This window comes from Dama dama, chromosome 8 (genome assembly GCF_033118175.1).
Source record: "Dama dama isolate Ldn47 chromosome 8, ASM3311817v1, whole genome shotgun sequence".
NCBI classification, from domain to species: domain Eukaryota; kingdom Metazoa; phylum Chordata; class Mammalia; order Artiodactyla; family Cervidae; genus Dama; species Dama dama.
Window position 1 is genome coordinate 38,176,482 of NC_083688.1, and position 25,666 is coordinate 38,202,147.

Here is a 25,666-nt window from a genome sequence, read left to right on the forward strand (position 1 = left end):
GAAAACGTAAGGTCAACCTAAGGAGTTTGAACTTTATTATGTAGGACTAGGAAACTTGTGCAGGGTTTTGGACTGATGAGGAGGCATGAGAACGGTTATAAGTGGCCCAGAAAGGTTACCCTGGTAACTGAGTGGGACATGGTGGGTGGGGAGGACTCACCATGGGAGCCCATTTAAGATCTTGATTAAGATGGTGGCTGTGAGAGTGGAAACTTTTTTTTGGAGAACAGAGAGAGGAAATAATGGCAAAAGAGGAACTCTTTGGTGGGTTGGCAGTACAGAAATGAATCAGGTGCATAAGATGGGGAAATCCCCTTTTCCTCTTCAGTCAGTGGCAATTTTTGTCCTTAAGCCACTGCTCTGAGTGGTATGGGCCAAGGAGAGCGAAAAGGCATCTTTGTTCAGGAGGAGCTGGGCCAGGTCTTCATAACTGGCCACAGTGGAAAGCAGTGGGGAAGCAGAATTCTCAGGTTCTTTTTGTTTATGTTTTTGTCTTATTTCTTGCTCTTTTTCACAAGAGAATTATTCTCTTCTAGTTTCAGTATGAAATTTAAAGACGCAGTGATTCATTTTGATCACCTTTCTGTTTTCATTGGGGAAATGGTGATAATCTTTGTCAGAGGTTCTACCTGAATCATTTATGATATTAGTTAAGACAGAGATAATATTGTTCATTTGTGAAATGGAACACTTTAGAAAAATGTATATGATGAAATGATATGGTCTGGAGAAATAAAAATTGACCTATGGTAAATTAATGAAAGCTTGGATTTAAGTGTATAACTTCTGATTTGTCAATAGCAAAAATATTCAAGATAAGCTTCAGATTCAGTAGAAAGTAACAGCAAGAGATTAAAAAGAGATTAAAGAGATTAAACAGCCCTCTACAGTCAATGATAATTCATACTTCACACACAACATACTGATAAGGTTTGATGTAAACAGGCCCTCCAAAAAGGAATACACTCTGAGAATAGTTTTCTGATCACATCTGTTCTCTTCTTTTTCAAGAAATTACACTTCAAACTGCTGTCTATAAGGATGGGTCATTTCCTATGATTAAACCCCCTCTTCTCTTTCTCAGTTTAACATACCTATTTAGAGAGGGCTGAGCTGAGGTAGGAAGAAAATATTGAAACACTCTGCATTCTTGACCTTATTCTGCAGCAAGAAGGTCGGGGAACTTTTGAGACTCCCTACTGGACTTCCATTCAGTCCACCCAAGCTGGCGTCTGTTCTCCTAGCTTATAAAGGCTTCCTGGTGTCTCAGTGGTAAAGAACCCGCCTGCCAGTGCAGGAGACATGGGTTCAATCCCTGGGTCAGGAAAATCCCCTGGAGGAGAAAATGGCAGCCTGCTCCAGTATTCTTACCTGGAGAATCCCATGGACAGAGGAGCCTGGAGGGCTACAGTTCATGAGGTCGCAAAGAATCAGACACAACTGAATGACTGAGCGCGCGCGCGCGCACACACACACACACCCCCTCTAGCTTGTACAATCAGAAAGGAGCGAGGTGTGCCTCTGGTTTGGGTCCAGTTAAAGTTAGAACTTCTAATTTGTGGTAGCTGTTGTAAAAAGCTCTCCGGGAGGAGAGAAAAGGAGAGGAAATTTCCTAGCTGAAAGCAAGAGAGATGGTTTTTCTTTTGCTCAGGAATGCGTAGCTGAGCTGTTGGGTCTCAGGAGGGATGGGGATGGAGGGATGCGTGGTTATGGGTCTTGTTATGGAAAAGGTTGAATAGGCGCCTGATGGAAATGAGAGGGAGGAGGCCACAGCAGTGTGTCTAACAGCACTGCCTCTCTTATTGCATTATCAGAAAAGATAGATAACCTGAGAATAGTCTTCCATTATCTCTCTCTACAAAGGGATTAGTGCAGGTTGCAAGAAATTAATGGCTTTTGAATTAGCACAGAAATACTAATGAATGTCAGGACCAGAGATGTAAAGTAGGTGAAATTAGCTTTTCTCTGCCGCATTTCTCTCCTTTTCTCTTTTGGTTTGCTATTTTAAGATCTAGATCTGTGTTACTCTTTTTTATTTTTTTTCTCCATCCAAGATCAGAAATCGTACCCCTTTGGGAATGTGATTTGTCTTCTTTAGGGAGTGACTCAATTAGTTTATGACTGTCTCGGATGTGTCAGCAAAAAGGTTGAGAAACATCTCAGAAATGAAAAACTTTACTAGGGAGGAGAGCTACCTCGTTTTCACGCCCGATGAAAGTATCAGGACATCTCCCAAGTGACAGTCCCCTTTTATTAAAGTATGACATCTGTATCTATGGCAGCTAATCATTAATTTAAGATGGCATGACCAGATGAACTTGTGGGGAAGAGGGGAAGAAAAGGGAAGGGAGTTACACCTACTATATGCTGGGCATTATGCTAGAAGCTCTATGTTCTAGAAGCTTTATTTCTATTCTGATTTTACTAAGTACCCAGTATGTACCAGACGTTGCACTATGTACTGTGATATAAGGATGTTAGGACGGACCTCGCCCCTGTCCTCCGTGGAGCTTGTAGTCCAGTAGGGAAGACACACTTCTTTAAGAACATCAGCATCTATTTTGTTTGTTCAGATATCTAAATAAGTTATTATAATACAGCCTGAGAAGAGCCCATTAGAAGAGAATAATATAGTAAGGATCCCTGCTACTGACCCAGGGGTGTGTGTGGGCAGACTAGGGCGTGGGGCTGGGGGAGTCAGGGCAGACTCCTTCTAGAAGAGAGGAGCCTTGAGTGAAGGGTAAGTGTGCGGTAGCTGGTGGAAGTGGCGGAAGGCGCATTGCAAGTGAAGCGAATAGTGCAAGCAGATTCAGAGAGGGGAGAGAACGGCTATCCCAGCAGACACCTGAGAAGTAAGCTAGTTGAGTCATGTCTGGAGAGCTGGTTATGAACCAGAAGTCCCCTGGCCTGGCCTTGAAGACTGATGGGTGTGTCTGGGAAACAGGAGCTTGTGAGCAGCACACATCACGCTCTGTTCTTTCCCCTGGCCCTTCCTGTCTTTACCAACCTAAAGAAAGATGAGTATTGGCAGGGAGTTAGGTCAGGTGGCAGGAGGAGCATTCTTTCTCTCGTATCTGGTGCTCTGTAGAACACTGGGCTTCCCTGGTGGCTCAGTGGTAAAGTATCTGCCTGCCAGTGCAGGAGACAAGGGTTCGATCCCTGGGTCAGGAGGATCCCCTGGAGAAGGAAATGGCAACCCACTCCAGTATTCTTGCCATAGAAATCCCATGGACAGAGGAGGGAGCCTGGTGGGCTATAGTCCATAGAGGTCGCAAAGAGTCGGACATGACTGAGTGGCTAACCAACAACAAAAGAGCGTTACCTAGAAAACAAGAAATTCTGGCAAAAAGTGGTTGTTTCACGGGCCCACAGAGCATAACCCCAGTCATTCCAATGTTTCTGTTTTCCGAGTGGGCTTCTACCTGTCTCATTGACAGCGAACCCCCAGCTGCCCAGTACTTACTTTTGCAGTCAGAATTCCACCCTAGTTAAGTTCTTCAGATGTGAGGGTTTCCCTCAATTACATCTTGTTGGTTAGACACTCTCTTGGAATTTTTACTACCTCTGTTTAATATTGTGTTTGGTTGGAGCCAGCAGGTTAGACCCTGATCTGCTTGTTTTCTGGCGCCCACCTTGTCATCTCATTCAGTTCATTCATGTTCATGGATTAATACATTACTTTTCTTTTTTTTTTCCCTTTCTTTCTAGAACATAAGCCGGCGTTCCCGAACATCCTGAAGAAGGGTTACCTGGAGATTCGGAAAGACCATGACAGTTACTGGCAAAGCTGTTACGCTGAGCTCTCCCCCTACAGCTTATACTTCTACAGCCTCGACAGCAGTGGGAATCAGAACCTCTACGCCACGTACCAGCTGTCCCACTTCCAGAGCATCTCCGTTCTGGGCAACCTCGAGGCCAGGCTGGTGGACACCGTCCTGTATGACAACACTCAACTGCAGCTAAAGGCCGAGTCGCCGTGGGAGGCTTTGGACTGGGGGCAGAAGCTCTGGGAAGGTGTGCACGCCGCTGCACCAGCCTACATGGGCCGGCCGGGAGAGCTGGCCGGCTCCCCGGGGCTTGGCCATCACGTCGACTGTCCACAGAATCATTGTTTACAGAAGAAATCCCGCGAGCTGCTCATGCCATCCCCTGTGCTGGATAGCCCCAAACAGTATCAAAACATCCTCAAATCCGGGACGCTGTACAGGCTGACCATGCAGAACAACTGGAAGGCATTTACGTTTGTGCTGAGCAGGACCGGCCTGATGGCCTTTCCGCCGGGCAAGCTGGACGAGGACCCCCTGCTGAGCTACAATGTGGACGTGTGTCTGGCTGTCCAACTGGACCACCTGGATGACTGTGACTCTTGCTTTCAAGTCATCTTCCCCCAAGACATCCTCCGCCTCCGTGCTGAGACGCGGCAGAGGGCTCAGGAGTGGATGGAGGCCCTGAAAACAGCTGCCAACGCAGCAAGGAGTTCAGAACAGAACCTGCAGGTCACGCTGAGGACCAAACCCAGGGATCAGATGGGAGGGCACGAACTCAGGAAGAACAAACGCCAGTCAGTGACCACTAGCTTCCTTAGCATCCTGACGACTTTGTCTCTGGAACGAGGGCTCACCGCTCAAAGTTTCAAATGTGCAGGTATGAAACAACATTTCAGCCTAAAACTCATTAAAGCACAAAATTCTGAATCCCACAAGTGGAATTCACTTGAAAAATCCCTTTGAGAAGCCAGTCCCCAATACTTCTTGCATCTCACTCAGTCATGTCCAACTCTTTGTGACCCCATGGACTGTAGCCCTCCAGGCTCCTCTGTCCATGGGATTTCTCAGGCTAGAATACTGGAATGGGTAGCCATTCCCTTCTCCAGGGAATCTTCCCGACCAGGGATCAAACCTGGCTCTCCCATGTTGCAGACAGATTCTTTACCGTCTGAGCCACCAGGAAAGCCCCTCCTTTAAGGAGTTTGCTGGGTTAAACCACCTCTCCGTCTTCATGCCATGCTGATGAAGTAAGTAGAAGCAGCTATGATCTACCCACTGAATCAAAATGACTCGGCTGCAGCATAAGCAGGCTAGAGTGTAGACTTCCTGGGCCTGCTGTGATTCCATTTCCTCTGCCTTCTTAAATCAAGGTCACTGGGAATGTAGGATGTCTCCTTAGAGACATCCATGCCCAAAGCTGACTGCTGGCATTCTTTAGGTAAGGAAAACATCCATAGTCAGTAACTGTCATTGATCATGACCTTGTCAGATTCTGTTAAGGTAGACTCCAGAAAGTCAGCCTTGATAGAGACCCTGGAGGTGGCCAAGTGCAGGGCGATGATGAATGAGCAGGTGACCTCTGAGTCACAGTGGGCCAGGCCCTCGTCCTCGGGACTCCTGGGGCCGCCAGAACTGCTGTGGAGGGTGAGACTAAGGTGCAGGCCAAGGCCAGTCATCTGGTAGTCCTTAAATCCGTATTTTTGCTTCTCTCCCCTACTCACCATTCCTCTCACCTTCCCACAAACAGGAAACAGGAAAGCACACACCCCTCACTAAACCAGGTCTGTGTGTCTACTAGGAGTGAAATCAAATTATTCCCCTTTCACTGTGCGTGCTTATATGCTCAGTCGTGTCTGACTCTTTGCGACCCCGTGGACCGTAGCCCACCAGGCTCCTCTGTTCTTGGGGTTTTCAGGGCAAGAATACTAGAGTGGGTTGCCATTTCCTACTCCAGAGGATCTTACCAACCCAGGATCAAACCCATGTCTCTTGTGTTTCCTGCATTAGCAGGCGGGTTCTTTACCAACTGTGCCACCTGGCAAGCCTTTCCCTTTGACTAAACCCCATGCAATTTGTCACAAGAAATTTACTACGGAGTTAGCTTTACCTGGAAGCCTGATTTGGAAAATTTCAATTCAGGTGTATCAGATTTAAGTACATTGTTTAAAAATGAACAAGAGACCCGCCACCAGTCAAGAGCAGATTTTCAATTTCATGCCTCTTCCTGCATTCAGAAAAGTGATGGCACAGTGAACCTTTGAATTTAGCTTAGTTATGATGGTCGCCTCTTCTATTGAAAAATAATTTACTCAAAGCGGGGATTAAGTGAATCACCCATGCTTTGTCTGGGGGGCCTCAGTAGCTTGGGAGCAGACACTTGCAGGGTGGGCTAGGAGAGACCAGCAACTCCGAGCCAATAAAGAAGCCAGACTAGGTGAGGTGCACACGTCTGCAAGCTTGTGTGACCTTGTATTAAGTCAGCCAGCTACTTTCGGAAAAGGTTTTTGAGATAAGGAGATGCTGGTTTTAGCACAGTTTTTAGAAATTATTGACATTGCAGTGTCTTCATATACTAGTGCATATATTATATTTCAGAGTTCAGCCAGTCGATAATAATTTATGAGTGCTTGCTCTGTGGATACGCTGGAATTGTGGTACACGCCTGTGGCTTCAGACTGCTGAGGAGGGCAACAAATCTGCTGTGTTATTGGAGTTGGGAAGAACAGCTCAGCTTCATTTTCAAGGTGGAGACCGGAGCATGAATCGGGAACTTCCTAGTAAAAGAGGGAAGACAAGCCTCAGGTGTTACACAAAATGATCCCTTTGTGGCCGTCTACTCCGCCTTCCTGTCCTAAGTTTGCTTCCTGATGGAGTGTGCCCTGCATACACCCAGTGCTATCTGAGTAGCATCTCTGATACCCAGAGGAAGGAGAAGTATAGGCAGAGGGTACCATTGGGCAGGTATACCATATCTGGCAGTTGGAGAAAGGAGAACAGGAGAAAGACATAGAAAGGTGAGTGGAAGAGACAGGGAGAAGGAAGCTAAGTGGAAAAGAGTAGGAAAAGGATGATGTAATGGGCTGGGATAGGACCTGGAGCAGCTTCTTCGTGTGTGCCTGCTAGGCTGCTTTAGTCATGTCTAATTCTTTGCGACCATATGGACTGTAGCCCGCCAGGCTCCTCTGTCCATGGGATTCTCCAGGCAAGAATACTGGAGTGGGTTGCCGTGCCCTCCTCCAGGGGATCTCCCCAACCCAGGGATGGAGCCTCTTATGTGTCCTGCTGTGGCAGGCGGGTTCTTTACCACTAGCGCCACCTGGAAAGCCCCAGAGCATCTGCTTTAGGGTCCATGTTTTAGGATGCCACCCTTTGCTGTGTGAATCATGCCCACTGATTGGCGGTCTGGAGAATAGGCTGTGGATGGTGGTAACAGGGACCCCCGGAGACAGGGTAAGGTAGCCTAAGCGTCCTTTGCCTGCTCGGCTTTTACCTTCTTGCTTTTGGTTTGGAGTGCTAACGGGGCACAAGTAGGTTTCTCATTTGGCGAGGGGAGAAGTCAGTACAGTGTGGCTGATTCTCAAGTAAAATGTTTAATTTCACTTCATGTCCCCTCTTCCATCAGAAACAGCTACGCTCAGGTGCTGTGTGGTACACATGGGTTATGGGTGGCTTTGCATTTTCCCTAAATACCTGGGCCCAGAATACTGGTTTCCTATCTCAGATAGGCATACTCCATCTCCTGTAGGGGGCAGAGTCTCAAAAGAAAAAGGCCCAAACTTGGTAGGCAAACCTGAATGTTTTTTTAAGTTACTTAGGAGGCTCTTCTTTATATCAAAGATTATTATAGCAGATGGAACTTGAAAAATTGACCTATGTTTCTCACAAACACAGTTAATCTAAACCAGGTGTTTGTGCATTTAGTCCTTGTGTCGCCTAGCTTTTCATCTTCATAAAAACATGCATTCAGTGAGAGAGCTGGTTGCATATAGCATGTTTACCTTCCAAGCTGTCAAAAAGTCCAATAAACTGTTTTTAGTTGAATCTTGGCTTTCTCTATCATTTTGGGTGAGAAGCTAATTCACAGCATTTCACTGTTTAAGTGGGCCTCTTTAGACTACAAGTACTTATGTCCACTTAGTCCGTCCCCCTTTAAATATTCCTGATGAATAAACTTTAACAGTGGAAGATTACACTGAGCAGGTCTTTATCATGATGTCATTCGGTTGCTATTCGGGTGAGCCACAGATGTTGGCTTTTAAATCTACAAAATGGTGCAGTTGGCCTCATTTCACTGAATACTTTCTGTAGGTGAAGAATTTTCTATATCCTTTTTAGAAACTTAAAGAGCCCCAGCAGAGAAAATGGACCCTGACCATCCCCAAATGCCTGAGGTTACGGTTTTGAAAATACATGCTTGCACATAACTGTTTATTTCTTAACATGCGCTTGAACTTTTTATAGTTGTGTTTGATTATGTGTGGTTTGTTACATGGCTCCCTCTCCAGCTCCATGGATGCTAGGAAACCCAGCTACAGTGGTCTTCCTGCTTTTCTGTAACCTAGTCTTGCTCATTCATGGCTCCAAGGCCTTTACACATACTCTTCCTTCTTTCTGAGAACGTGCCTTTGAAAATTAAATTCTTCCATTCATTCTACCATTTATTGTGAGCTGAGTTTCTGACCACATGCCTGAACCTCAGATGTACCTGGAGGAGTCAGTGCTGCGAGGAAGCAGACATGGTCCCTGCCCTCAGGGAACTTGCAGTCTCCTAGGGAAACCGACATTAACCAGATTCATCACCAATGCCAAATGGCAACTGTGAGCAGAGCTGGGGAAGCCAGGCCCACAGGTCAGATTCGGGAACTGTCAGAGGTGGTACCAAGTGGAAGTCTATGAAACTGCAAACATTGTGTCTTTTCTGACTGACAAAAAAGGGCAGTTTGATAAGGTTGAACTTCATGTTTGACCCTGAAGTCCCAGAAGGTTCCTGGGCAAAGGAGCACACGAGGAAAGTGGTATTTAGGAACAATTAATTTGCTAGTGCTTTAGTACAACTTTACAGAAGCACTTTAGCAGAAAGTAAGGAATGCTTCTTTAATGAAGTCACTGGTTGGGATTCAAAATTATGTTTGGCAATAGGGCATCTGTAGTGTTAAAATATTAAGGCTAAGACAAATGATTGTGCAGCTTATTAAAATATTTATGGGGTATGTACCTGTAAGTGGTTCTAAATGAGGTCATTCACAAAATGCTGTATAAATTTGATTATAAAGCAGTAGCACAGTTTTCTTCAGGAATTAGAAAATGTGTACATACCTATTTCCCCTCAACAGATAGTTGGTTTCCTGGCAGTAATATATACAGATATTTTTCCTGTAATTTCCCAACAGTCAAGAAGCATAGCAGTTGAGTGTTCTGATGAAAGAGCCCAGAGCCTTGTTTAGAGATGTGGCAAGAGATGGCAATGCTCACGTCTGGAAGTGTCTTACTGCTTTGTAATTTGGAGGTGAAATCGGATGGCCCACTGTGGGGCAGTGTTCTTGATTGTGAACCAAAATTGAAAATGTTAACAGAAGAGACAGCAAGAAAAACAGTGAGCTGAGGGGGTCCCCTCCACCATTTCACACTGTCAGTTTTTATGGTTTTACTCCTTGGGCTGCTGTTTAACCTCTTAGGACTGCTGTTGGTGATTACATCTCTCTGGCATTAAGAGCTTTTTGCTTTCCTTTTTTCTACCACCGCCCCCCCCCCCCGCCCCCCCGCCAGCCCTTGGGAGGGGTAAGCCCAAGGGGTGGGGGAGTTTTGCTGTGAATTCTTCAGCCATTTAGTGCAAATTCCTGTAATTACCGGCATTGTGTCCTCTCTGAATGGCACATAATACAGCAGAAGCCATTCCTAATTGAGACCTTAGAGGAGGTACAAATCCTCTCTTTGTTCAGCCTGACAAATTAGTGCCAGAAAGTGGCAGGGTCCGAGTGGAAATCAAAGGCAAGAAACACAAAGATGGAACTTAAGGCTACAGTAATAACCCTCTCTTGTCCTGAAGGGAAAAAAGGAATGACCAATGAAAAATGAAGTTTTTTTTTTTTTTTTGTTATAAATTCCCTTGACATGACAGCACCTCGGGGCTGCTCTATTTATTTAGCAAAAGTGATTAAACAGTAATACAACAGGGCCGCCCATTGTTTCCCCCGGCGCCCCCACCTCACAGACCCCTGCTGCCTCGGCTAATTGATTGACAATGAACCTCTGATAAAGAAGTATGTTGTTAGGACCTGAGGTGGGGGGAGCCTTTTCCCCCCTCTTTTTGTGTGTCTGAGTGTGTGTGTGTGTGTGTGTGTGTGTGTGATTTCATTTTTGTTTGAATTGCACTCCAGTTTCTCTTTGCCCCACCCCTTCTTTCCCCTTCTCTCCCCTTTGCTTTCCACTCCCCTTACCCCAAAGCTTTTGAGCAGTTGCTCCCAGCTGACATTCACAAACAGGTAGTGAGGAATTAGAATTGTAGTACAGGCTTTTGACAAGTTTATCTTCGAGCAAACTTCCTCCTCTCCCTTTGGTCCATTTAGGGCAGAACAGCAGTGTGAGAAGAGAGAAAAGGGGAAGAGGGCTGATTATTGGTGCTTTAAGCTCAGAAAAGTGGGGGTTTTTGTTGTTTGTTGTTTTTTAGTTTCTCGTGTGTGGGAACGGATGTCTGAAGCTAATCTTTCAACTTTAAGAATCTGTGCACGTTTATGTGTGTAGGTGGGGGCGGTGTTGTAGAATAAGAAATAAAAATTTGAATTATTTAATCTCCCCTCAGTTCCTGAGAAGCCAGGATTGATTATTTTAGGATAGAACATGGCTGCTTGTGGTGTAATTCAGCACCCTAAGATTGCTGTAAATGGTGGGAAGATGACCAAAGGCCTCTAGGCAGATAATTAATAGCCCCTGGTTATATATGCTCAGCTAGCTAAGCTGAAGCTAAATCCCAAATTTAACTCTGTTACAGCTGCAAAAACAAATCATTTCAAGCCCCTATGAAAGCAAAATATATTAAACAAACAGTATCGACCTTGTTAATACCCCATGGCATTTCATGTGATAAATGAGGGCGTCTTTCTGGCAAAGGCCTGTTTTATGGCATCGTTTGGACATAAAAGATACCTTTACCCTGGTAATACAAGCATCCCTGATAGAAAGTATGGAGTGGTTAATTATTCATTAAATAGCTGCCAGTCTGGAAGTAAGCAATATTTCTGACTTGGGCACAGTTAGTTACTTATTGGCCTCAGAGTAAATCATGCAGAATGGCAATTCTAAGAAAAAGAGAAATTGAATTTGGGAGCTGATTATGCATGAGTCTAGGTAAAATAAGTTCTGTACAGTATTTTAAAGTGCCAAATAGGAAAGTTATACAACTTATTACTTACGTTCTTAAAAAAACAAATTCCAGTATGGTCAAAAATCTGTTTTGATTCCCATGTGAAAAATTAGGGGATCTGTAGTATCCAAAGTGCTAGACCTCCTAAGGAAATGAGAGACAGAAATAAAAAGAAATTGACTTTCCTTGATAGCTCCAATTCCTCTCTTTACTACTATTTTCAAATTTGTCTCCCACTTATTTGGAATGGTAATACAGTGAAGATTTATTTGACTTAAGGAATAGGCAGGTAGCCAATTGGAAGAGAAAGAAACAATTAAGGAAGACTACTGTGCCCCTCAAAACATAAATAGCTTGGAGTAATGAGAACTATTTAGTCCACTGTTACCATCTCACTTTGTATTGGGCTTCCCTCAGCTGGTAAAGAATCCACCTGCAATGCAGGAGACCTGGGTTCGATCCCTGGGTTGGGAAGATCCCCTGGAGAAGGGAAAGGCTACCCACTCCAGTATTCTGGCCTAGAGAATTCCAAGGATTGTATAGTCCATGAGGTCGAACTTTGTATTGTCTAAGTTATTTTGTTTTTGAGTGTATTTGATTGCTGTCTCCCAGAGAAGAAATCTCTAGTTCATTTTGTGTGTGTGCTAGAGGGCTAAGTTTTATTTGCCCAACCTTGATTAGCACCATGGAGGGGTTCTGATAGTAAAATCCATAAGTGGAGTTCCAGTGGAGGATTTATTTCAACATGCATTTATGAAACCCCTCCTGTATGTAGGGGCTTTCCTGGTGGCTCAGACAGTAAAGAGTCTGCCTGCAGTATAGGAGATTCGGGTTCGATCCCTGGATCGACAGGATCCCCTGGAGAAGGAAATGGCTACCTACTTCAGTATCCTTGCCTGAGAAATCCCATGGACAGAGGAGCCTGGCGGGCTACAGTCCCAAAGAGTCAGACACGGTGGAGCGACTAAAACTTTCATGTATGCCACACACATGCTCTTCCGTGTACCTTGGGATATGGGAGTAGGAGTGTGCTCTTCAAATATCTAGAACTTCTGTCCCTCCTGAAGTGTATGGAGGCTGGACGCGACTGGGAGACAAAGGGGTCAAGCCAGTGGTTTGGAGACCTGTACGTCATGGCTGTGTTCATGTCAGAGAACCCTGTTGTAGAGAACTTGAAAGCTAAAGTGCTAAAGGAGTGTCTTTCCTCACTCTGTTTTAAACTTTGTCCATCTGCTTCCTGGAGAATTAATCTCAGGGGACCATCATCTCAGCTTTTGCTGCTGCTAAGTCGCTTCAGTCGTGTCCGACTTTGTGTGACCCATAGACAGCAGCCCATCAGGCTCCTCTGTCCCCGGGATTCTCCAGGCAAGAATACTGGAGTGGGTTGCCATTTCCTTCTCCAATGCATGCATGCATGCTAAGTCGCTTCAGTCATGTCCGACTCCGTGCGACCCCATGGACAGCAGCCCACCAGGCTCCTCTGTCCACAGGATTCTCTAGGCAAGAATACTGGAGTGGGTTGCCATCTCCTTACCATCTATCAAAGATAAAACCTGAATTTCTATTATGTGCTCATTATCTAGTAGGTGCGATAGATAGGAGATACCAGAGAAGCATAGATGTGGCCTAGACCCCCAGGACATTATAGTCTGGTTGAGGATGCACAAAGGAAAGTGAGGGATTACTAGACAGTTAGGTCAGATCCATGCTTAGTGTTCAGAAAAGCATTTAGTAAAAAACCTTCAAGACGGAGAAACTTAGGTTATCAGAGATTTTAATAATGTTGTTTTGTGAATGGTGAATGATTGACAGCTTTACCCAAGGATTATTGACTAACAAATTCCTTTCAGCCTAGAATGTTGTCAGTAAAGATACATGAAAAAAGTGAGAAGCAGCATACTTTAGTAATTAAGAGCTAGGACCCTGGAATCAGACTGGCTAAGTTCCTAGATCTGCTCCTCACTCTGTGACTCTGGGTAAATTAGTTAACCTCTCTGTACCTTCATTTTAAAATTTCAGATGTGAGAAAATAATCACATCTATTCCATAAATTTGTAGTAAGAATAAAATGGGTTAAAAGGGCTTGAAATAGTGCCTTGCACATGATATATGCTATGATTAGTCGCTCAGTTGTGTCTGACTCTTTGTGACCCCCATGGACTGTAGCCTGCCAGGCTCCTCTGTCCATGGGGATTCTCCAGGCAAGAATACTGGAGTGGGTTACCATGCCCTCCTCCAGGGGATCTTCCTAACCCAGGGATCCAACCCAGATCTCCCACAAAACCTGGCACATAGTAAATGCTATATAAGAATTTTGTTGTTCAGTCACTCAGTCGTGTCTGACTCTTTTCAACCCCATGGACTGCAGCACGCCAGGCTTCCCTGTCCTTCACCATCTCCCAGAGCTTGCTCAAACTCATGTCCACTGAGTCAGTGATGCCATTCAACCATCTCATCCTCTGTTGTCCCCTTCTCCTCCTGCCTTCAACCTTTCCCAGCATCGGGGTCTTTTCTAATGAGTCAGCTCTTCTCATCAGGTGGCCAAAGTATTGGAGCTTCAGCTTCAGCAGCAGTCCTTCCAATGAATATTCAGGGTTGATTTCCTTTTAGGATGGACTGGTTTGATCTCCTTGCAGTCCAAGGGACTCTCAAGAGTCTTCTCCAACACCACAGTTCAAAAGCATCAGTTCTTTGGTACTCAGCCTTCTTTATGGCCCAACTCTCACATCCATACATCACTACTGAAAAAACCATAGCTTTGACTCTATGGACCTTTGTCAGCAAAGTAATGTCTCTGCCTTTTAATATGCTGTCTATATGTAAGAATTATCTAGTTTTATTATTTGTCTACATAGGACAATAATTACCTGGATAAAGATATCATAGGCCTACATACCAAATTTGCAGTTATCTCTAAACTAGGTTGGACAACTAATGTGATCAGTGACAATCAAGATTCTGAAACATGCTAGGGGAATGGACCAAATGAGGTGAGATTTAGTAGTGATAAATAGATAATCCTATACCTATATTCAGAAAGTCAGCTGTGAAAATGGAAGGAGGAGAAACTAGATCTAATAGCAGCTCATGTGGTCATACAGATGAGATTTAGTAGGGATCGGTAGATAGTCCTATACTTATGTTCAGAGAATCAGCTGCAAAGATGGAAAGAGGAGAAACTTAATCTAATAGCAGCTCATGTGGTCATACAGATGAGCCCCTGGGGAAGCCAGCATTTGTGCTGTTGTGGCTACACAAAGTGCAACCACAAAACAGGTCCAGAAAGAAGAGAACGTATCCTCACTGTGGCCGGAGTGCACCTGGAAATTTCAGTTATGGATGCTGCTTTGGAAGGACAAACAGCCACATCTACTGACACTGGATAGGATAATGAAGGGACTAAAAAACCATGCCATGCAAATGTCACCTAGAATAGGGAGGACCTGTCTTGTTTCCACATTATTTGAAGGCTGCCATTTAGAAGAGAAAATAGGCTTACTTTGTGTAGTTCCATTGGGTCAAAGTAACAGAAATGCCCAGAGTAGAATGGATTTTCCTTATTGAAGAGGGTTTGAAGGCCATGGGTGAAAATGAGTAGAGTGGCAAAAGTCCTGGCCAATGAGACCAGAAGGTCTGGAACGTTGACCTCAAGGCCAGTCTTCTAACTTGTCTGAGTTACCTGTTTCTCCTCTGCAGGATGAAGAGGTGTATTAATTCAGCCCTTCTGCAAATATTTATTGAATTTCTACTATATTTTATGTAGTGTGCTTGATTCGTAGTGAACAAGATAATCCCATTATGTGTCCTCACAGAACTTGAAAGCTGGAAGCCAACTGAATAAGTAACTCTAGCACCTGAAGGTCTTTGAGTATCTTTCCAACACTTCCATCTGTCTGGGCTCCTTTAGAGGGGACAGTTTTGCTCTGTATGGTCCCTTTTCACTCTCCTCCTGTGGTTCTTTGAAATGTCTATAGAAGATTAGAGAAAATTAGATTAATGTGGTCCTCCATTTAAACTTCATTTAATAAGCAATACCTTTTTGCTTTGGGTAACAGTATTTAAACCATTAGAAATATCATTTGACTAAGAAGGCAGGAGATGGGACTTTTTTTTTTTTATTCTGATATCTGTCATTGGATAAATTACTCTTTCGCAGTCTAAGTTTCTAGGTCCAGGAAATTCATTTTCAATAAAACTAAATGTATATTAAGAATGTGAATACACACTGAAATAGTACTGTGACTATGGAAGAAGAAGAATGTTATATAATTTGGGTTTTGAACTATTTCACATCCTAAAATTCAGAGAGATCTGATCACTTTATATAAGTAGGCCGTTTGATTTTATAGGATATAAATTTGCTTTTTTGATTTATTCCTGGTATTCTCATCATAGAAGTCACATGTTGTCTTTGATATGTTTCAGAAGAATAAAATCATTTTGAATTTCAGAAGATAGGGATCTTTTGATAGACCTTCCTGAACTTCATAGACCATAGCTGTGCTATCTTTTTTAAAAAAAGCTGTTCATTTCTCCTAGTCTTTGTTGCTATACTTTGGTCTGGAAAGTTCTTGTCCCTTTTTGTAGCTTCCTTTATGGTTAACATTGTTCTCATCGTGTGTTCATTTCCGGCTAAACTTCTAAAGTAAGTGTTAATATACTATTGGACTCTATGTTGAGTTAAAAGTTTCTATTTACTGACCTTTCACTGGGAGGGAAATTGGTCTAGGTGTGGTTTTAGGAGAGACTGGGGTAGGTTCTTTTAATTTCTAGCTAAGTTCCTTGAAAAACTAAGCTTTTCATGAAGTCCTAAGAATAAGAGCTACTAGAGAGGTTTTCTAAACTCCATTATACTGCCTAAAAGCAGAAATATTCTTAACTGAAAAACTTGCCATTTTATCATATATCTCTGAATAAGGAAATTGGGTAATAGAGTAGTGCCAACTTATTTCTTGCATTAATATTTCCATCCATTCATTCAACAGACATGGGCCTAATACAGTCTCCAAAATTGAGGACCCTAGATAATATGGCTATGAACAGGTCTTTATACCTTGAAACATTCTAATATAGAAAATATTTTCATTAAATTATGTTAGTTAAAAACAAAGAACATGAAACTCCTTTACATGTTTCATATAAAAAGTGGAGCAAGCCTACAAAGCCATATGCCCTGAGATCACGGGTAACAGCCAGTGTTCTGGGTACAGTTTTGTATTGTGCTTTGTTGAAGACTTCTAGGTGTGAACAGTCCTTTATACTCCTAGAGACTTATTTCCAAGCCTTTCATGACCACTCTCCCCAAACCCCATTCTTAACCTGCGGGTAAATTGGACCATTCTTCCTGCTTGACTCCACCCACCTCCACTCTTGGACTCATGGGCCTGTGACTTATGTCTCACTTTTTTGAGGGCAGGACCCCAGCACCTCTCAAACTGTGGTTGGAGCACCATTTGCATCCAAATCATGAGCGTGATATGGGGTGCCCTGGCTGGATTCTTGCCTAAGACCTGCTGGAGTCAGGATCTCTCCGATCAGGCCTAGAGATTTCACAAACTTTCCAGTTGGTTTACACACATGCAAAGTTTGAGAAACCACCAACCTAGCCTGCAGAATGTTCTTAGTGAATGGATTGAGCCATATTTCAGCTTTCTTTAGGTTATATAGGTATGTTTCCTTTAATTGTTTCTTCTGCCTATGACCATTGATACCTCTGAGATATCAATCTGCTGATCATCTGTAGATTTTCAAATCCTCATTATATCCTGGAAACTATAATGATGTTCCGTTAGGGTTCTACCCTGTGGTTACTACAAATGAAGGAAGTGATTAGCTCAAGTCTTTGACCCACATTTTGGCTTTTTTTTCCCTTTGAGACACTCTAATGTTATGTTTTCATTTTATACTTGGCATATTTAGTGTTGGAATTTTGAGAATGGCTTTTACCTCACTGTCTTTTCTCCTAGCCTGGTCATTTTTCCCGTAGATGACTACAGTGGCTTCCTAACCAGGTTTTCTGCTTTCATTCTTTTTTTTTTTTTTTTTTGGCCACAAGGTGTGACTTGCGGGATCTTAGTTCCCCAACCAGGGATCAAATCTGGGCCTTCAGCAGTGAAAGCACAAAATTCCCTGGACCACCAAGAAATTCTTCCCTGCTTCCCTTCTAACCTTTCCAAATCTTATCTTAACTGCAGTGAATGTGATCTTATTAAAATTTAGACTGACCCTGGTAGACCTTTCTACACCATTTTTCAGTCGCTTCTCACTTCCTTTGACGTGAAGACTGGCATCTTTACAGCTACTCCCTTGTGATACGGCCCCTGCCCACCTCCTGACCATCACCTCTTGCCCTCTTGTCGCTCTCCCCTTCCCTGGGTTCCAGCCACCCTGCCTTCACCCTGTTTCTTATGTGTACCACTTCCTTCGCGCTTGCCCGAGAGCCTTCCCATGTGTGGTTGCCTCTCCCTGGAATATTGCCACCCTCACCATTAACCCCCAACTCATTCTTCAGGCCACTACTTAGATATCCCTTTCTCAAGAACACCTTCTCCAACCAACCCCTCAGACTGACTCAGGACCTTTTTAATTCCCTCTGCTATCATGCTAATCTAATACATCCAGAAAGTATCAGCAACTATTTGCAAAGCATTTACATTAGGGATTATAAGTAATCTAGAGATAATTTAAAGTACATGGAAGGCTGTGTATAGATCATGTACTATAATAAGACATGCAAATACTACATCCTGTTATTTAAGGGACTTGAGCATCTGCAGATTTTGTTATCCATAGTGGGATCCTGGAGCCGAAACCCTATGGGAACTAAGGAATGACTGTACTTATGATTACACTTTTGTTAAGGAAGGATAAAATCAGGAACAGCCAAATGGAGAGACTCAGACAGCAAGGTCTGAGAGGGCTCTAAACACAGGAGTTTCCTTGCCCTCTCTCCATGGAATCAGAGCATATCACCCTCTCAGCACACCAATGTGTTCATCAGCCAGGATGTTCCCCAAGAGCTTCAGTGTCCAGAGTTCTTTTGCGGGCTTCATTATACAGGCATGTGTGATCGAATCACTGACTTTGTGATTGAACTCAATCTCTAGTTCCCATTCCCTTCCCGAGGTCACACTGACTCCTAGTCCCAGGTCTCTAACTCTGTGGTTGATCCTTCTGGTAACCACCCCCTCACCCCATCCTGAAGCTATTTAGTGGCCCACCAGGACTTACCTCACTAGCATTAACTCAGTTGTGATCCATGGGGTTTATGAATAATAAAGATACTTGTGTCACTCAGGAAATTCCAAGGGTTTTAGAAGCTCGCTGCCAGGAACAAGGAAGAAAGACCAGATAATTCATTATCCTGTAACAGCTCAGAATATTGAGTGGGCCATTTCTACCGCAAAAATGGGGCCTGGATGAAAAGAGGATGCGTGTTATTGTGGTTGCCTCTTAGTGAGCGGGCTTCCCTGGTGGCTCAGTGGTGAAGAGTCCACCTGCTGATGCGGGAGATGCAGGAGACGCTGTTTTGACCCTTGAGTCAGGAAGTTACTCTGGGGTAGTAAATGGCAACCTGCTCCAGTATTCTTGCCTGGGAAACCCCATGGTCAGAAGAGCCTGGTGGGCTAAGTCCATGGGGTCTCAAAGAGTCAGACATGACTGAGCATACACCTCAGAGAATGAGAAAGGCTTGGCCTGCTCAACCTGTTTCCTCATTTCTGGTACGCCACTGGTGGGTGCCTTCCAGCACTGACTGCATCTGCCAGGGTAGGGGAGATTTCTGGTGGGGTCTCCCTGGGTCACTCTGGGACCAAGCAACTTCAGAAGCAAATAAGAAACTGGCCAGTCTTGGGCTGCCCAGCCTGGCTACAGCTCTCCCAGAGCCCCAGCTCAGGGTGGGGGGGTGATGGACACGTCCAGTGACTTTGTGATCCCTGCTGTCTCACCCAGGTACCGCTCTCACATCTTGGTTTAAAATAAAGAGTGTTTCCTTTTTAAACGGCTATTATAAAGATGATCAACAAAATTAATTTTATATATTACCTTTAACTGAAAATGCAGTTTATGCTATACACCACTTTTATATACGGGAGCCAGGATTTCAAAACCAAAGACATGTAGCCTTGTATCAGCTTCCAAAAGAGTGAAAATCACATTCTTTTATTTCCAGCTTTATTGAGGCATAATTCACAGTTGACATTGTGTAATGGGAAGGTATACGAGATGATGATTTAATATATGTGTGTAACGTGAAATGATTGTCACAATAAGATTGGTTAACATGTCCATCACCTCACATAGTTACTTATTTTTGGTGGTGAGAACTTTTACCATCTACTCTTTTAGCAACTTTCAAGTATACAGTACAATATTATTAACTATAGTCATTCTAACCAGGTCTGTACCGAGGGTTTGTGTCTTGCCCATATTTTTTCAGTAATGTAAATAAATCACGTGTGGCTGAACCAAAAGCTTTGCTAAAAACCACTTCCTCCTTAAATCACCAGGCCCATACCTCTGACACAGAGGATAGACCTAGTTTGAAAGCCTTGGTCTCTTTCTTCCTTTCCCAGTAAAGATGTTCTTCTCAACCCCCAGACTTCTAGAGACCAGACAAAATAATAGACACACGTGATCTGGGGGCTGGGAAGGATCCAGACTCAGTAGGATAAGTAATAAATTAGGAGCACAAGAGCTCAGTCTTCTGTTTACAGCCCTGTGGCTGATTTATCTTACAGCCTCGAGCTAGCCTGTCACCATCTTGCAGGTCAGCAGCTTTGACATCATAACTTGAGGGAAGATTAAGCTGTCTTGACTATGTACAATTCAAATGTTATAAAATGTCAGTTGCACTCAAAGTGCTAAATATTATCTATCACTGCAATTTTTTTCCCCCCAGAAAATATGAGGGAGGACGTTCTGTCTTATGATGTAAAAGTGGATGGGAAACCTTGAAAAAAATGAAGTTTATCATCCATTGTTAGGATGAGGAATCTTAACTGAGTAAAAGGTGTCCAATTATGTGGGGGATTTCCTGGCTACCCCTTGAGTCCAGCTGTCCTGCATGACCCTCCCCTCAATAATCTCCACCCACCTACAGACATACTGTGGTTTCCTGATTCTCTCCCTCTTTCCTCCCCACTCCCATCATTGGATGAGCCGTCATCCATAGTGAGGCTTTCCAGGGTTAATAAATCATACTTCTTCATTCTGCTTCTAGGGGTCAGGAGGATGGCAATCAAGATCTTGCATGCATTGCTCATAGATCACATGTAGTGTTATCTAAGGGAATCTTAAATTAGGGAGACTTCTTCACATGGTCACAACTGGAGTCCCTAAGGCCATGTCCTCTTGCCACAGCCAACAGAAAAACTGCTTGCTGCAGGCCAGCTGAGCATGCCAAGGTCCTTCTTCTGAACTCCTGCTCAGATACCTCATTTCCTTTTCTGTGAGGAGGGCTGGATGAGCACTGGGGAGAGAAGCTGGGAATACTGCTCTAGGAAATTCCTCTCAAATGGCAACATGAGGACCTGGGAATAGGCATTTCTCACTTGTAGGTGTTGTGTGTATCTGTGTGTCTTCCAATGTCCATAAATTAAAGTTTTATTGGCACACAGTGACACTTTTGTTTATGTATTGTCTGTGGTTGCTTCTGAGTCATAGGTATTTTTTGTTCTCTTGCCTACCTACTCTAAATATCCTGACACCAGCAGCCTATCTTCTTCAAATGCAAACAATATAGTTAAGAACCATATAGTTAAAAGGTTAGTCTTGGTGGTGGTTGCAAATCTTTGTTTTTAGAGAGACAGAAAAACTTGGAAAGCAAGACAAAGAAGACATAAGGGCAAAGAATACAGGAGGAAAGTAGACTGAGGCAGTTCCTAAATCTTCTGGAACACAAAGAATTTGGTGCGAGGTAAAAATGAAGGAATTCAAGCGTGGACTTGAAGCTGATGAAAGTGATTTTTTTTTTTCTCTTTGAGGCTGTTCCTAGTACTGCTCGGATCCACTCTCATGACTTTAATTTTATCAAATTGTTGTCATTACTAAAATAGCTCAGGTAGAAATTGCAGTAAGAGATGTTGTCAGGGCTTCTTCACAGGTTTTAGCAAGGAAGAGGAAAGGGTGCGTTTTAAAGATACTGTAAAGTTCAAAGAGAGGAGACTCTCACAAAATAAGCAGAGAGAGACAGGCATTAAGAATGAGGAGGGATGTGAAGGAGAACTCGGAGGGGACCCTGATGGGACAGTGTGTGTGACAGAAGCTACAAGCCGGTGAAGCTGATGCACACGGAGCCTTCTGTATACACGCTGGAAGGAAATGTAGGTTCTGAAACAAATCAGGAAATGACAGGGGCTTTTCAAGTAAATCTGGAAGATAATCTGAACCTCTAAGCCAATAAGAGGTTATTGATCTTTCCAAGCAATCATAATAGAGATATAACCAGGGAATCACAGAAAGAATTAGTGGTGGCTTAATATAATGTTAAATACCAGGCGAAGTCACTGTAAACAACGTAATTGGGGTACATGACGGGTCCTCTGTGAAGAAAAAAGGATTCAGAGCAGGGCCGTGACTAGGATGAGGAGAGTAAGGCACTCATTTGAGGTGTAAAACTTAAGGAAATGCAAAAAAAAAAAAGAAAACCAAAACCCTCAGTAACTGAGATAAACATTATTTTAATGGAATATTATTTAAAAATAAAAATTAACACCAAAAGTTCATAATGAACAGAACAAAAAAATTTTTAACAGCATCAGATGGCATCGTTGTGACTGGTTTCCTTGGGCCTCAGGCTTATATATGCTCCAGAGAAACATTCCAGTAAGACAGTTTACTTAAGAAGATACCTTCCCCCAAAGCTTTTAGCGTGTAAGTTCCAAGTAGCCCAGCCTGATGTTCACCTTGTTAACGTTGAGGATGGCGAGGTTGACCCCCCACTTGTCTGTCTAGGACTGCAGGGCTGCCAAATGGGGAATCCAGACTGATATACATGGAGCCATCTGTTTACACGCTGGTAGGAATCGTAGGTTCTAAAACCTACATTTTAGATTAATAACCATGATTTAGCAGTGACAGATCCTGGGTTAAGATAGAACTGGAGGGGACGCTGTGTAAACCATGAAGAGGAGCATTATTTCTCTACCGGCTGTCTGCATGTTTAAAATAACCCACTTAGTCTGGCCCCTTCTGTTTCTGTCTTTGTTTTTCAAGTAAGAGTTACTGGTAGCAAGTGTTTCACCAGCGGAGTAATTTATGAAGAGATGAGCCCCAGGTTTGGAGGAAGTGTAGCTATCAGGTAGTCTAGTAGACGGTGGTGCAGTGTGGACAAGACCTCTTTTTGGAGGCACCTCTCATGTAAACTGGGCTTCCCAGTTGGCTCTAGTGGGAAAGAACCTGCCTGCCAATGCAGGAGACATATTCAACGTGGGTTCGATCCCTGGGTTCGGAAGATCCTCTGGAGGAGGTCATGGCAACCCTCTCTGGTATTCTTGCCTGGAGAATCGCATGGGTAGAGGAGCCTGGCAGACTACAGTCCATAGGGGTCACAAAGAGTCGGACATGACTGAAGAGACTTAGCAGCATGAATCATTCTCTTTAGACAGGAGGGCAGAGCTGGTGAAAGGGCTTTTACTCCTCCCTATTAATAGATGGCAACCCACTCCAGTATTCTTGCCAGGAGAATTCCATGGACCGAGGAGACTGGTGGGCTACAGTCCATGGGGTCACAGAGTTGGACATGACTTAGTGACCAACAACAGCAAGATAATAGATGGTATATTGATCGCTTGCAGAGAAGAGTGATTACATAGGGCATGCATGTGTGCTCAGTTGTGGCACTACTGACATTTGGGACCAGACAGCCCTTTGTTGTGGGAGGCTGTCCTGTGCATTGAGGGATGTTTGGCAACATCCCTTGCCACCATTCGTTCGATGCCAGAAGCTACCCCCACTCACCCTTTTGTGACTACCAAAAATGTCCTGACATTACAAATATTCCCTGTTGGGACAGACATTTCCACTAGTAGAGAACCACTGCTATTAAGAAACAAGCGCAACCGTCTCCTCTTCCTCACTCAGCTCTTCCTCAGTTCTTTATAAAGTAGTGTCTTCTACTGAAACCCATGTTGATTTGGAAAAGACTCTTGAGAGTCCCTTGGGCTGCAAGGAGATCCAACCAGTCCATCCTAAAGGAGATCAGTCCTGGGCGTTCATTGGAAGGATTGATTTTGAAGCTGAAAGTCCAGCACTTTGGCCACCCGATTCGAAGAGCTGACTCATTGGAAAAGACCCTGATGCTGGGAAAGATTGAGGGCAGGAGGAGAAGGGGATGACAGAGGATGAGATGGTTGGATGCCATCACCGACTCAATGGACATGGGTTTGGGTAGACTCTGGTGATGGACAGGGAGGCCTGGTGTGCTGCAGTTCACGGGGTAGCAAAGAGTTGGACATGACCGAGCGACTGAATTGAACTGAATGGTTTCTAATGAGACCTCAGCCTCTTACTGGGTAGGTTTAAGGAAAAGTAGTATTATTAAAGTATTACTAGCTCAGTCATGTCCGACTCTTTGCGACCACATGGACTGTAGCCTGCCAGGCTCCTTTGTCCATGAGATTTCCCAGCAGGAATACTGGAGTGGGTTGACATTTCCTTCTCCAGGAGATCTTCCCAATGCAGGGATCAAACCAAGATGCTCTGCACTGCAGGTGGATTTTTTTTACTGTCTGAACCACAAGGCTCAGAAGTAAAAGTAGTAGGCTATAGAAATAGAACTTTCACCAACCATCATTCAGTGTAACTATATCAGATGCCTTCAGTCACAAGAAACAAAAGATTGAATTCCAATTGATTTGTATTATAGAGGTGAATTATTCTCAACTGGCTGTGTTTTAGGTATTAATTGATCTGTTAGTTCAAATTTTTTAAACTATTTAAAAAAAAATTTTTTTTTTTTTAAATTTCTGTTTGTTTGGTCAAGATTCAGCATGTGGGATCTTAGCTCCCTGACTCGGGACCGAACCCAGGCTCCCTGCATAGAAAGTGAAGAGTCTTAACCACTGGACTACTAGAAAGTCCTCCTGAACTATTTTTTTAATTTAATGCTTTTAACAGCGCTTTCTCATGTAAACCACCCGCCCCTTCTGACTGATAGATTTCTTATATAACCATCACAGGCTCAGAGTGTCATGGGCGTCTTTTGGCAATCCCCTTGCCACGCTCTTCCCGTTATTCACCTACCAAATCGTTTGCACTTTATCTCTCACTGCAGTATTTATCTCCCGCTACTTCTTTATCTCCCTGCCTGCCTAAGCTCAGGCTGGGGCAGTGACTTATCAACTGATTCTCTCCCCTCCCACTGCTTTCTTGTCAATTAATCTTTCCAAAGTTCAGGTTGCAGTTTTGCGTCTAACTCTAGCTGTTGCTTTATCTTACTCGTTAATACTCATCCTGGATTGATTAGTAAGGACTTCTCCCTGAGCATGCAGGAGTCTCATGTTCTGGCTTAGTTCATTGTTCCAAGCTGTTTTCCCAACACCCCTCTAGTCACAGCGAGTTTCAGACAACTAGAGTAGTCAGTGTTCTCCAAACAAGCTATCATTTTTCTGACTCGAACCATTCTTTTGCAAAATGTATTTTTTTTCTCTTCAAAGCCAAAGTCAAATGCCCCCATGTCTCGAACCATTCTTTTGCAAAATGTATTTTTTTTCTCTTCAAAGCCAAAGTCAAATGCCCCCATGTCTACACAGCCTTCATCCGTCACCACAGTTAGGGTGCTTGCTTCCTCTTTTGCTCATCGCTGCTGTCTTCTGCCTGCCAGCTTACAGATCTGTATTCTTGCCCCCTTCACCTTTCGTATTGAGAGGAGATGCTAATGCTTGAGTGGTCCAAGGTGCAATGCATTGATGAACTCAGTGATGTTCTTGCATGTGATTGATTCATGTTTTCTGTGCTTGTCATATTGTCATCCACAAGGAGACAGTTTTTCTGATATCTTCTGCTTGGAGATGACCATGTGAAAATTCACCTGTATCGTTCATTGGTGTCACTCAGTGAAGTGAGCGACTGATTTAAGTGCTAAATCAGGCACTTCATCTAGGCCCTGCCTTTCCCACTAGAGGTACAACCATGATCAGAATTACTGTATCCACCCTCTGTCTCAGTTTCTTCATCTATAAAATGGGGATAATACCTACCTCACGGAATGATAAGAGAATTAAATGAATGTGTGTGCGTGTAAAGTGCTTAAAACAAAACCTTGTATAGTAAGCATTATGTCAGTATTTGTTTATCCATTTGCTTATTTATTCTTTCCAGTTTAAATTTCTTACCATTTTCTCCAAAGTCTTTATGGAAAGAGCAGACAGGCATAGAACTTAAAGAGTAACTCTTAAGAGGAAAACAAGTACGAAAAAAAACTAACTTTAGACTGACTTAAATATACTAGGTGCTGAATTTATAAGATTTCATTATTAAACTTATCTTACACTACTCTAAATACTGGAATTGAAGCATCTTATCATTAAAAAAAATAAAA

The 25,666-nt window shown here is 43.5% G+C and overlaps 1 protein-coding gene across 3 annotated transcripts in view; it reads left to right on the top strand.

Annotated features, from left to right (window-relative positions):
- The window catches only part of PLEKHM3 (pleckstrin homology domain containing M3), a 197,988-nt gene that overhangs the window by 43,817 nt on the left and 128,505 nt on the right, over positions 1-25,666 (top strand). For all 3 annotated transcript variants that reach the window (XM_061148886.1, XM_061148887.1, XM_061148888.1), the window contains exon 3: positions 3,709-4,644. In XM_061148886.1, coding sequence (XP_061004869.1) covers positions 3,709-4,644 — 936 coding nt within the window. The remainder of the gene's footprint in view (positions 1-3,708; positions 4,645-25,666) is intronic.